Genomic DNA, 14,175 nt, shown 5'->3' with positions numbered 1-14,175 from the left:
GAGAGGGTGAGAGAGAGGGAGAGAGAGAGAGCTGAGGGGCCTGACTGAAGCCCGATTCAGACTGAATTTGGCCCCAAATAGCAGATCTATAACCCAGGGGTCTTCAACGTTTCAGGCCAAGGACCCCTTAGTTGAGAGAGAGAGAGATGAAGCAGGGACCCCCCACAACCTTTTCAAGATTCCATATAGTTTCATTGTTTGACAGCACGATCATCATTGTGTTTTGGTTTCGTGTCAATTTGTGTTTTCAGATATTTGACCACTTGAAGCCTCAATACAAGTAAACTTGAACTTTCACTCTGTACTTAGTCTGCTCTTTTTCCCTCTAAACCAAACCTGTTTGCCGAAAATAGCCGATCTACAAGCTCACAACGCCTCGCAGCGCGAGGCGTTGTGAGCTTGTAGATCTGCTATTTTTGGCTCAAGTTCTCTCTGCATGGACACTATATGGTTCAAGTGGTTAATATAAAAATGGAGGAAAAAAAAAAGTTTCTATCACACAAAGATTTGGAGAACCCCCTGTAGTAACTCTGGGGACCCCCTAGGGGTCCCGGACCCCCTGTTGAAGACCCTTGCTATAACCCATTATAGACCTGAAGCCGATTCTACAAATGCCTTCTAAATCGGTAACTTTTTAGTGCCAAGGACTGCCCAATAAATAGATATTGGTACTGAACCCCCATCTGAAAATGTTTTGTGCCAGGGACCGGTTTCAATGGTTTCAACCTCGTAACCGCAGTCACTACTCACCTGTCCCACGATGATATGCACATGTATCTTTCTTTACACACCACCGGAGTCCGATATACTGTATACGGGGGCTTTCAAAGGTTCTCTCCTGTGAAGCAATCGTGAACACAAAGTCCTCAACAAAAATCCCACACTCTGCTGTTACTCTGCGGCATCAGTTTTATTCAAACTGACGTGACGTTTCAGTCCCTCTGGACCCTTCGTCAAGAGTAAAGTAGGGCTGTCACAATTATTACATAATCGTCTAATCGCAATTAATTGACATAATCGCAACTATTTTGTGATAATCGTCATAATCGTTTACATGTTGAACATTTTTATATATGTTCAAACATTTAAAAAATAGTGGAAATAGCAGATCTACAAGCTCGTAGATCGGCCATTTCCACTATCAATGTTCTTTTTTAAAGTCTAAAGTTGTCAAATATGTTTGTTTTCATTTCTTTGTATATTTAGGTTACGTGTCATATCTGCCATGTGCAACTTCAAAGCCTGCAAGCCAAACAGAAATGTAATTGTCAACGACAAAAACACAATTAAATTGTTAATCGCAATTGTTTGAGTGACAATTAATCGTCATGTAAAATGTCATAATGGTGACAGCCCTAGAGTATAAATACTCTTCAGGTGAACATCCCTCTGGACAGAAACGTCACGGTCAGTTTGAACAAAACTGTTGAGCCGCAGAGCAAGATCAGAGTGCAGCGCTTTAATTCATGTTTTTCTGTTTCGTGATGATTGGCTCATTTGTCACTGTCCCAACGCACCTGCATCTCAAGTGGACGTGCGAATATCTCCCCCTGAAATAATGATGCCTCGTCACGATTAAGCCGTTTAGGCCTGAACACTTTAACCATTATTCTATGCTTTAGCTATTGAAAAATAGCAGATATACAAGCTCACAGTGCGGCACCGAGTGCCGCGCTGCGAGCTTGTAGATCTGCTATTTTTGAAAGATTGTGAAAATGTGGGGGAAATCTCGCTCTTTCAAACGACCATCATTTCGACAACGGAGCGTCGCGAGGGTTAGCGACTCACCCCGTGGAGGTTAGGGTAAGCAAGGGTTAGGCTTGGGTGTTGAAAAAATGACACGTAGAAACAGCGAAACGCTCCCGAAAATGTGTGCACGTCTTTGAATATTTTTACCTGATTACAAGTGTCTTGTAAATCCTTCTAAGCTTTTTTGAAAAAACTTATGTTTCTATGTCAGTGATGCTCAAACTTTTTCATGTGAAGGACCCCCCAAAATGATAAGTATTTGGCCACAGAACCAAAATCTCCAAAGTTGAGACCATAGTCTCAAAATATTTAGTTCCCAGATCTACAAGCTCACAGTGCCTCACTCGGTTAAAGCATTCAATAATTTTAGGCCTAAATGGGTTAAACAATACTTTTGGGTGCAACAGCTGGGGAGGAGGTGACATGAATGAATATTTAATTGGTTAACAACACATACTTCATATCACACCGGAGATGTTGCCACAAGTGCGCCGCCCCCAACCCAACCGCCCCATTTTGAAAACGCGCCTCCCATTAAGAATATTTCCCACGTTGCTCCCCCATAGACATGATTCATAATATAGCGTTTTTATAGAGACGGCAGGTACACACCCCACCACCGCACACGCACATATGATGCAACCACACGCCCACCCATCAGTGGTGTAAAGTAACTAAGTACATTTACTTAAGTACTGTACTTAAGTACACTTTTGAGGTATTTGTACTTTACTTGAGTATTTCCAATTTCCAATACTTTTACTTCTACTCCACTACATCTTGGATTCAAATATTGTACTTTTACTCCACTACATTTATTTGAAAACTTTAGTTCTTTGTTACTTTGCAGGTGTAAATTATAATATTATAAAACACACATTAACCCACTTTAGCCCTATTTTATACTTTGGCTGTTTGAAAATAGAAGATCTACAAGCTCACAATGCGTTGCGACGTGTTGTGAGCTTGTAGATCTGCTATTTTCAAACATTAGTACTTTTAATTTTGGTACTTTAAGTACATTTTGATGCCAATACTTTCATGCTTTTACTCAAGCACATTTTGAATTCTGGACATTAACTTTAACGGAGTACATCTACTGTGCAGTATTGATACTCTTAAGTACAAAATGCGAGTACTTTTTCCACCTCTGCCACCCAGTCCCACCCACCCACAGTTGGCACGTACGTAAGTGAGACATATGCTTTTTCGTGCGTGAGACTTTCAGTTTCACACCTGTTTTCTTTCACTTTTGCTGTCGAGCCCACTTTTCTTTATTTGTAAAATCCAAGGTACTTTCCACTCTTCTAAACATGTGTCCAATGTACGGAACCTTGGGTTTTCGCCCTGAGTGACTGTTAAAGGGATATTCCACTTTCAACAGGGAGCAGTGGTAGGGCCTCTCTCCACATACACACCCATTGTAACTTCAAACTCCATTTTAACCATGATAGATTCATTACAACACCCATTATTTTTTCTGGAGACTAATTTTACCTTCCTAATACGTGAGCAGGCCGTGTTTTTACGATAACTTTTTTCATTTATTTGTAATAATTATTTGGAAAAATTTAAAAAATGAAATAAAAAAAGATACATATTAAAAATAAATGAAAAATGTTATCGAAAAAACACGGCCTGCTCACATATTAGGAGGGTAGTATGAGTCACCAGAAAAAAATAATGTGTGTTTTTAATAAATCTATCATGGTTAAAATGAAGTTTGAAGTTACAATGGGTGTGTGTGGGGGGAGAGGCCCTGGGCCTGGAGGGCCTGGTAACATTTACATCAAATATCTAAATATTCAATCAAGCTAATTAAAAACTGTTCAGGGTGTTCATAAAAGCCTTAGATGATAAAATTACCAAAAGTTTTTTTTGAAAGTGAAATATCCCTTTAAGCCATTTAGGCCTTGAATTATTTAATGCTTTAACTATTGAAAAATAGCAGATATACAAGCCGCGCTGCGAGCTTGTAGATCTGCTTTTGAAAAATCATGATTTGTCATTGCAAGTCTTTGAATAGATCTATTTAAAAGCGAAACATTTGTAACTCAAATATTTGCTTCTGGGTGGTCCCCGGAACAACATATTTTGAGATGGGGGGGTCCACGGCCAAATACATGTAATTTTGGGGGTCCTTGACATGGAAAAAGTTTGAGAACAGCTGATTCAGAGGAAGGATTTTAGAAGTCGGGTCAAAGATCGGGTTAAAGATATTCAAAGACTTGCACACATTTTTTAAGTTTTTTCAAAAATAGCAGATCTACAAGCTCGCAGCGCGGCACTCGGTGCCGCGCTGTGAGCTTGTATATCTGCTATTTTTCAAAAGTTAAAGCATAAAATAATGGTTAAAGGGGTTAAAATCTTAACACGACTCGGGCGCGTTCCAGCTCTTTGACCGTTAACACTTTGACAGCCGTATGGAGATGCCCATATTAAAACCTTTTTATACCCGACATCTGAGCAAGGAGTCTCAGCCGCGCCGTAATTTACCGTACTGGGTCATTAAAAATGAAATAAATGATATCCGAAAATCGGCGATCGTCTAACCTTCCCTAGTCACCGCTCGTCCATCGATAGCACATGGCTCCTCTGACATGAAGCGGAAGTGACGTCAGGTCCTTTCCCTGCTATAGCTTCCCAGCTCCCATCCATTTTCTGTTTAGACATTAGCATTAGCATAGCTGGAGTGCTGGGGGCTAAGCTAGCGGAAATGTTCATATCGACTGTAGAGTCATACTTGGATCATTTGAGCCCACATTTACGTGAACGGGTCGCGCACGCGAAACGCACGGGGAGAAGATGCCTCGGCCGAAACCGCCACTCTTAAGCCAATGCAGACTGAGGAATTTCGCTGGGGACTGTGGTGAGAATACAACGAGGATCGCCTGATGGTTATGGGGGATGAAGACTACATGCTATTGCGCTGAAGGTCTTGTAAAATGAATGCTGTTCAGATCATAATATAATAATAGAAATGTCACGGCTAATCTACCAACAAGCCATTCTATTTCGGCTGGCGAAGTGTTAACTCTCAAATACCTGGAACGCGCCCGAGTCGCGTTAGATTTTAACCACTTTAACCATTATTGTATGCTTTAACCTTAGAAAAATAGCAGATATACAAGCTCACAGCGCGGCACCGAGTGCCGCGCTGCGAGCTTGTAGATCTGCTATTTTTGAAAAAACTGGAAAATGTGTGCAAGTCTTTGAATATCTTTGACCCGATCTTTGACCCGACTTCTAAATCCTTCCTCTAAATCAGTGGTTCTCAAACTTTTTTCATGTCAAGGACCCCCAAAATTACAGGTATTTAGCCACGGACCTCCACTCAAAATATGTTGTTCCAGGGACCCCCCAGAAGCAAATATTTGAGTTACAAATAATCGCTTTTAAATAGATATATTCAAAGACTTGCAAAGAAAAATCATGATTTTTCAAAAATAGCAGATCTACAAGCTCACAGCGCGGCACTCGGTGCCGCGCTGTGAGCTTGTATATCTGCTATTTTTCAATAGTTAAAGCAGTCAATAATCCTAGGCCCTAAATGGGTTAATTGACCCTCCTGTGTGTCTGTGTCTCCTCTTCCTATCAGATCTTTGTGATCAGCCAGGCGGAGGCCCGACTGCCCCTGCAGCTGGAGGACGCCGTCAGGCCCGAGGGGGAGGGCGACGAGGTGAGACCAGTGGTGTGCAAGCAGGGCTTCTCCACCTGTGGGGGTCCCCAGATCATTTTGGTGGGGGTCCCCAGATGATTAACTTAAAGGTCTGGTGACACGGCCAAAACAGCTAATTATTGCTATCAAATTAGCCAATTTTTTTAATGATGTCATGTACCCCCATGTTAAATTACCCAATCAAATTAATGGATTGTAGTTACTGTACTGAAAGTAGTACTTTCTGTACAGTAACGGCAATACATTAATTTGATTGGGCTAATATGGGGGGAGGGGCGGAGTCGAGCATCCATATCATTATCTCGTGAAACGGACCCAACAAAAGCTGTCCGAGGTGTGTTTCCGACTTTCTAAACCAACTTTAAAACTATCAGTTCTAGGGGTAAAAATTATATAGCATTAGCTATAAAATCAATGGTTAGACCGATAAAAAAGTACATGTCTTCTTCAAAAAAGGTGTCAGAGATTAGTTACGAGGGTCAACACGCTTCTCCCCGTCTATGAGACGGTTTTGTCGGCCATACCCTGCTGTCTCTTGCCCTAAACCTGACTGGAGCACCCGGGACACCGGAGCAAGCGTAGAACGAGGGTCCAGCGATCTCCTCCTCCGACCTCCGCAGAGGAGGTCCGTGGCTCATACACTCTGTGTGTGTGCTTTCACGCGCGTGTGTGTGTGTGTGTACACACACAATGGCTCTCGCAAATAGCCGTGCGGTGCAGCGCTAGCCGGGCTACACGCTAACAACAAGGCATCACGTTGTGCGCGGCACCGCACGACGGACGAAGTATACATTGCGCGGCACCGCACGACGGACAAAGTATACATTCACTACTAACTGATACGGCCCGCCTCCTTTTCAGACTGTTTGGAGAAAGACCACGTGACCTACTGCATCATAATGTTAAATTTCGGCCGGTGTCGCCACTCCTTTAATGTGCAACATTGTTTTCTCTCTCATCAGTAAACAAACCAACATAAAGTTTAAGTTGTATAGAGGGTTTATGCACATTTCTAAAGTAACAATTTAACGACGTTTTAATACCTCTAAAATGACAAATTAAACATTGGCCAAATTGTCAAATATTAGAGGCCACAAGTGCGCCCCCTTATGTTGCTACAGTATGTCAGTGCTTCATGTCAAGGACCCCCAGAATGATAAGTATTTAGACACGGTCCCCCGTCTGAAAATATGTTGTTTCCGGGGACCCCCAGGAGCAAAACGTTGCGTTAAAATGTTCGCTTTAAAAGAATATACATATATCAAAGATGTGCACAGATTTTCAATTTTCAATTCATTTAGCAGACACTCTTAATCCAGAGTGATTTACAGTAAGCAAGGTAATGCATCAAATGCATAGAAATATTTTCTTGGTTTAAGTTTTTAGATTGCTATCATCAGTCTAACGGTAGCATAACCAAAAAATCGTATCTGTAAACTCACTGAATTAAATAACACAAGACGGCATTCTTATGGGCATTCCCCGCACCCTACTACTACCCTAGTCAAAAAAATAATAATACAATATCCATTAAACTGTATAGCCATTATGCCATATTTACTGCCATATTAACTCAACACAATGCAACATTCAACTGTCACGACAATAACGAGGAAGCATTGATAATGGTGTGGCAAAAAAAACACGGAACAGTTTAACTCTCAAATACCTGGAACGCGCCCGAGTCGTGTTAGATTTGAACCACTTTAACCATTATAGTATGCTTTAACTTTAGAAAAATAGCAGATATACAAGCTCACAGCGCGGCACTGAGTGCCGCGCTGCGAGCTTGTAGATCTGCTATTTTTGAAAAATCGTGAAAATGTGTGCAAGTCTTTGAATATCTTTGACCCGACTTCTAAATCCTTCCTCTAAATCAGTGGTTCTCAAACTTTTTCATGTCAAGGACCCCCAAAATTACAGGCATTTAGCCACGGACCCCCATCTCAAAATATGTTGTTCCAGGGACCACCCTGAAGCGAATATTTGAGTTACAAATGTTCGCTTTTAAATAGATATATTCAAAGACTTGCAAAGAAAAATCATATGATTTTTCAAAAATAGCAGATCTACAAGCTTGCAGCGCGGCACTCGGTGCCGCGCTGTGAGCTTGTATATCTGCTATTTTTCAATAGTTAAAGCTGTCAATAATCCAAAATGGGTTAATGTCCACTGTAGCGTACAGAGTACAGGCCAGGGTCAGCGGAAGCTAAAACCCGCGTGGCTGCAACTCGGGAGCGAGGCGACAATAAAGGAACACAGTGGAATAACTCAGCCGGAACGGTAAATGTTTCATGGAGCTTCCAGGGGAGGCGGTGAGTGAGGTCACACTCTTCCCAGCGGTCCCGTTGTGCGCTGAGCTAATAGAGCAGGCACATCCTGCTCACTCTGTCTCACGCAGAGAGCAGTGTTGTGTTGTTTTGACACCAAATTTTGATGTAGTTTTAGTCGTAGTCTTTTGAATAAAATGTCATTTAGTTTTAGTCATAATTTAGTCACCTGAAAAGTTTTAGTTTTAGTCAAATTTTAGTCGACTAAATATCATATGATTTTTGGCGACTAAATCTGCAGTTGATTTAGTCAACTAAAATGTATTTTGGCAGGCCTTGATGGCATCGTAATGACTGATTTTACACTTGGTTGCGTGCTGAAAATAGCCGATCTACAAGTGTGACGCATTGTGAGCTTGTAGATCTGCTATTTTCAGCACGCAATACTCGAGAGCAACCAAACATAAAATAACTTACTTCAGCACTATGGTCCCTCCCTAATGTTTTAGTCTAGTTTTTATTTTGTTGACGAAATTATCAATATATTTAGTCTTAGTTTTAGTCATCACAGCTTTGTTTTTTATTTAGTTTTCGTCAGTGAAAAAAAACCTGCAGTCGACAAACATTTTTCGTCATAGTTTTAGTCGACAAAATCAACACTGGCAGGGAGACATGAGGAGGACAGAGGCAGGCAAACGGTGGGACTGCCGGACGGACTGAAAGAAAGACGGGGTGGGAAAGTGCCTGCCTCCCTCCCGACTGGCCCGACCCTCACAGCAGGTGCAAGAGGAGCATAGATGGGTAGCACGTGGCGTGACAGACGGGGCCGAATCCCCCCTCCCCCCCGCTCCAAAACAGAAAACACCTGGGGTCCAGTGCAGCTTTGCAGCTGCATGGATTGGCTTACTGCATAAACAAGTCACAGTTCCTCAGCTGTCTCCGCTGGGCCTTAAACACTCACTGGGTTTGGTGACCCCGAGTGACACGGACATGGCAGGAAGAGAAATGAAAAAGAAAAGGAATATTGTATTGTCCTACGGCGGCGGGTAGGGTAACTTTTTTGCATTCCCCCCGCAGCTGGATTGAGCGTTGAGTGTCTTGCTGAGAGACACTTTGGCACATAGTGATGAACCAGAGGCGTTGAGCTTTTGATTGATTACAATTTACAATTTAGGCATTCAGCAGACGCTTTTAATCCAAAGCGACTTACAATAAGCAGGTAATACATCAATATAATAAGCAAGCTAATATGTAAATACATTAACAACAATACAACAAATGCATATGAATATCAATCTAGAAAAACAATAACATAGGTAGACCACGTACCTAAGCAGTACAAAACTTTTCTAAACCTAAAAATGCTATCTAGCTTCATGTGTGGTCACCGAGGGAGTGTTACAGTAGTACTATAGGTTTAGGTGGAGTCTGAAGAGGTGAGTGTTCAGTCCACGGCGGAAGCTAGGGAGTGATTCTGTAGTTCTAAGTTCGACAGGGAGTTTATTCTACAGTTTGGGGGCCAGGAGGGCTAATTGTCTAGGACGAGTTGCTTTAGCCGTTTTTAGCGAGGGTTCATTGATTGAATGAATTAAATCATTATTAGCAGTTTGCTAAAAAAGCACAGGAAAGTACAGTTCAATACAAGGTCTGCTAAGAGGATTTTAAAGGCATATGGCTTGTTCCATATGAATTGTACTCAATTCATCGAAGGCTCTCTACCGGTTACCTGCTGCCTATAAGAATGGGGCTCCGGACACTTGTGGTTGCAGGTTATTTATTACAACTGTGGTGTTCCATGCTAACCAATCATTAATCGGTTCTCACTGCGTGATGATACAGGGCTAAAACAGGATGCTGTTGGCATGTGAGAAGTTGTGAGAAGTTCCTCATCTTGCTGGCCCTGTGACATTAATGTGCCACGATAAGATAATCAAGAACTAAAGTGACCGCTAACGGTCTTGTTTGAAGGAAAGCGTGATGCTGGGACATACGCATTATGCAAATGCTGCATCACAGGGTACACCGCAAAATCCTTAGTGTGGAGTTACACCCTGGCGTCCCTTTTTGGGCCTGTCATTATAGGCAATTATTATTAAAAAATATCAATTCTACAAGCTTGCATGACAGTGCTACGTGTATATCTGCAAAAAAGAAATCATTATTTTGTCTACAAGGGGGGTTTAAATGGTTTTATTAGGGGTGGCTAATATCTCAGTGGTTTGTGTGCATAAGCTCTGACCAATAACAATATCCCAGTGATAAGGGGTGCATCTCTCCACTCCGACATGTCTCCATTCCGACACTGTCCCTATCTCTACCCCAACCCTAAACCGAACCCCCATGGGAGTGTCGCCACTCCGACAATAAGAAGTCCATTTCGGAGTGGCGACATGTCGGAATGGAGAGAGCCTCCCGGATAAGCTCTGACCAATAACAATATCCCAGTGGTTAGGGTGGATATAAGCTCTGACCAATAACAATATCCCAGTGGTTAGGGTGGATCAGACCCATTGACAGAGAGAGTTACGTCACTTACGTCGACTCCCATAGTAAGCGTGGAAAGCCTATTTACTCTATGGTTAAGCTAACTTAGCCTAGCTTACTGGAGCCTGTTCTCATTCTTAGCGAGCCTCTGCCCCGTCCGCCCCCATTCATTTCATCATGGTGAAAAAGACGTGATTTGGTCTACTTACCAGCGAATTAATGACTTGGCTAGAATGGGGCTGACGGGGAAGAGGCTCGCTAGGACGCCATGCGAAGTCACTTCCGGTCTGCGGCGAGTTCAAAGCGTGACGCCACTCTCCTGGTTCAAATCCCGGGCTGGGCCAGACCTTTTTGCTGCACGCTACATTCCATACGCTCTCTACTTGTTCCCTGTCTCTCTCCACTGAGCTATCAATAAAGACAATAAAAGAAAAAGAAAATTAAATAAAGATTCAACCATCCCTTCATCCTCAGGTATTAAAGCAAAAAACGTTTTTTTTTTATTATTAGTTTCTTTAGGCCAAGTCCCAATCAGTGATTTGTGAAACGGCATGAAAGGAGCCCCCCACACTGTGGTTCCTAAACAATTGTCACAATATGTAGAATTGTGATATTTAGGTATTCTCATTCTAAACCTAGGTTCTTGCTGTTCTATGTACAGCCCAACCACTTGAAGGAATTGAGGCTTTAACCTTTTCCTTCATGAACTATCCAAAACCATTCAGGTTTTGTAGAAGTTTCAAGGTTCAAGGTTGTACTTTATTGTTACGTCTTTTGTACAGGTACATAAGAGTAAAACTTGTTTTTGTTCGGCATCCTTACAGACAATGCAGTGATATATATAAAATAAAGCAGAACAACAGAACACAACACATCTAAAGATAAATTAACAAGTAATAATGACTTAGGAAAGAGAGTTCAAAAGCAAAAGAGCAAAGAAAATGAGAAAAAGTATCTCAGCTGTACATGTGCATAAAGTTTGGTGTATGTTATGCACCAATGGCATTCTTTCCCCGTAGTAGCTACTGTACTGTAACTTTTTGTAAACAACTTAACAGTGTGTTCTATGTGCAACAGGTCAGTATAATTAAAAACTTCACAGTATATATTTATGTATAATAGGTAAGAAGATACTTATGATATTTTTTTACATAAACCTGCTCTTCTGGAGGTCAAAAACCTTTTTCAGATGGGGTTCCGTGTCATATACATTTTTGAGGTCCTTGACTTGAATTGAATTTTAATTGTGTTTTTCTCTTCTTTTCCCTTCAGGAAGGCAGAGCCACAGTCAACCAGGACACCAGGCTAGACAACAGGGTGATTGACCTCAGGGTAAGATACTAGATTCTTCTCCTGGAGGAACAAATAACGCTCTGAAACACCTGACAAAATGTTCATTATGTTCTAGGGATGGGACGATAAGCGATATTATCGTTTATCGTAAAACACTTGGAGATTGAATTTATCGTGATATGCATATCCGGTACCCTCTATAATTGGTAATGGGTACTTATAATACACGTACATGATACAGTCTTTCTTTCACTCTGTATCAAATGTCTTTGCCAAAGATCGTGATATGACATTTTCAATGCGTCCCATCCCTATTATGTTCACATTATGAAAAGTTCATATTATACGGTGTTATTACAATATTATCCGGTGTTACAGGGTGCTTGTCTTGTGATTTATCTGATCCCACAAAAAGGAACGGGCTCATATTTGAGGCTTGTTAACTGTCAGGCTAAGATAAATCAAGACGACGCTGAGATATTTTTGAAACCGCATAACATCAGTTTTGCCCCGAAAGGCAAACTTGATTTCCTTTTGATTAAAACCCATCTAGCTTTTTAAAGAAAAATATGGTAATTGGAATAAAGTTCATCAGTCATATCAAAATCTTTCAATCTTCAAAATGAAATTAATATGCATAGACAATGATCTACTCTGTGGCTTCTGGGGGAAGCGTCAGAAGTATGTGGTTTAAGGCCGAGAGGAGCTAAATGTTTATGGAGGTATTTAAAAAAAATAAGTGTTAAATGTCTCTATATTCTGATAGTAATCATTGCTATCGAGTGCTTGTTCAGTAAACAGGATTCTCCCTTAGGGCTGTCACAATTATTACATAATCTTCTAATCGCAATTATTTGACATAATCGCGATTATTTTTCATAATCGTCATAATCGTTAACATGTTGAAAAATGTTCTGATATTTAGTAAGACATAGTGGAAATAGCAGATCTACAAGCTCACAACGCGCCGCGAAAGCGACGCGTTGTGAGCTTGTAGATCGGCTATTTCCACTATCAATGTTCTTTTTTAAGTATAAAGTTGTCAAATATGTCTTTGTATATTTAGGTTGTGTGTCATATCTACCATGTGCAACTTCAAAGCCTAAAAGCCAAACAGAAATGTAATTGTCAACGACAAAAACACAATTAAATCGTTAATCGCAATTATTTGAGTGACAATTAATCGTCATGTAAAATGTCATAATGGTGACAGCCCTAATCTCCCTATCTCTCCAGCTCTTTACTAAACAGAAATATATATTTTCAAGTCAGGATACTAATTGCGACCGTAGGTCGCAGTTACTTGCACACTATCCAAACCTCCACCGGCTGTCCCTCCGTCACTCCCTCCGTCACTCCCTCCGTCACTCCCTCTGTCACACGTCACACGTCACACTTTTGCCCTGCTCATATCTCTGCAACCGTTGCCCCGATCCATGCCAGATTTTGCACACACACTCCTTGCCTGCCAAACTACAACCTCCAAGGACCCCCGGAGTTTCGGGGACCCCCAGGTCCCTGGGGGACCCCCAGGTGTAAAAAATTACCAAATGTGCAAAAATGACCAAATGACCACCCCAACGGGGCTGCTCTCTCTGTGTCACACACACACACACACACACACACACACACACACACACACACACACACACACACACACACACTCTCTCTCTCTCTCTCAAACATAATGTGTGACCTGCCAAGTGGCAAGGAATGTTGCCACTGTCCTCTCTCTCTCACACACACACACACACACACACACACACACACACACACACACACACACACACACACACACACACACACACGCACACACACACACACACACACACACACACACACACACACACACACACACACACACACACCCCTTCACACCAGGGAGTCCAGGAAGGATGAGCCTCCATGCTTAAATAAACAGACCTGGGTCCACTATCAAGATCTGCCTGTGGGTGTGTCTACTTTTAGCAGGAGAGCTTGCATCTTGCATGCTAGTATTGGCATTTCTCCCAAACTCAATGAAGACAACACACAAGATTTGAAGACGCTGAAACTCTGGAGTGTCAGGTGATCATTGCTGAAACCTCAGAACAATAGCCACATATTAGCAACCATAAATACAGATGCCCACCCTTTAGCTAACAGAAACTGCTTTTGTAAATGCTGGAATGTTAAAAAGGTCATCTCTTTCACTTTCAATTGTATACATTAGCTATTGTTCATAACTACACAGTCATGTCATCAAAATGCATCTGTCCCATCTAGCGCCACCATCTGGCTGATTTTTAAAAAACACATTTTTGGACACTGCTCCTACAGAATTTGCCCTAAAATCACACAAACCACTACACAGTATCTCTACAGTCACCCTGCTCCTACAGATTTGGCCCTAAAATCATGCACACCAGTACACAGTATCTCTACAGTCATGTAATCACAACGCATCTGTCCCATCTAACGCCACCATCAGGACGATTTGGCACAAACTACTTTTTGGCCTATTTATGGAGATAAGCGACCAACGGTCGCTTATCTCCCGATTAGGGAGTCTTACTGGTTTAATCCAATCAGGAGAGAAGTTAAATTAGAACCCTAACCCTAACCCTCTGGGAGAAGTCCTCCGCAAAAGTGGTCAATATCATATAAAAAGTCTACCATCTCCAGAACGCGTTCTTGGTCAAAACAAGCCCTTTTTACGGA

General features: G+C 41.8%; 1 protein-coding gene across 1 annotated transcript in view; it reads left to right on the top strand.

Moving 5' to 3' along the window:
• The window catches only part of dars1 (aspartyl-tRNA synthetase 1), an 81,231-nt gene that overhangs the window by 32,961 nt on the left and 34,095 nt on the right, over window positions 1-14,175 (top strand). The window contains exons 7-9 of the mRNA XM_080752922.1: window positions 1,398-1,407; window positions 5,348-5,428; window positions 11,455-11,514. Coding sequence (XP_080609048.1) covers window positions 1,398-1,407; window positions 5,348-5,428; window positions 11,455-11,514 — 151 coding nt within the window. The remainder of the gene's footprint in view (window positions 1-1,397; window positions 1,408-5,347; window positions 5,429-11,454; window positions 11,515-14,175) is intronic.

The sequence above is a fragment of the Nannobrachium achirus genome (genome assembly GCF_963921795.1).
Source record: "Nannobrachium achirus genome assembly, chromosome: 22".
NCBI classification, from domain to species: Eukaryota; Metazoa; Chordata; class Actinopteri; order Myctophiformes; family Myctophidae; genus Nannobrachium; species Nannobrachium achirus.
The sequence above is the reverse complement of the archived record's forward strand: the minus strand, read 5'-3'. Positions and strand labels throughout refer to the sequence as shown.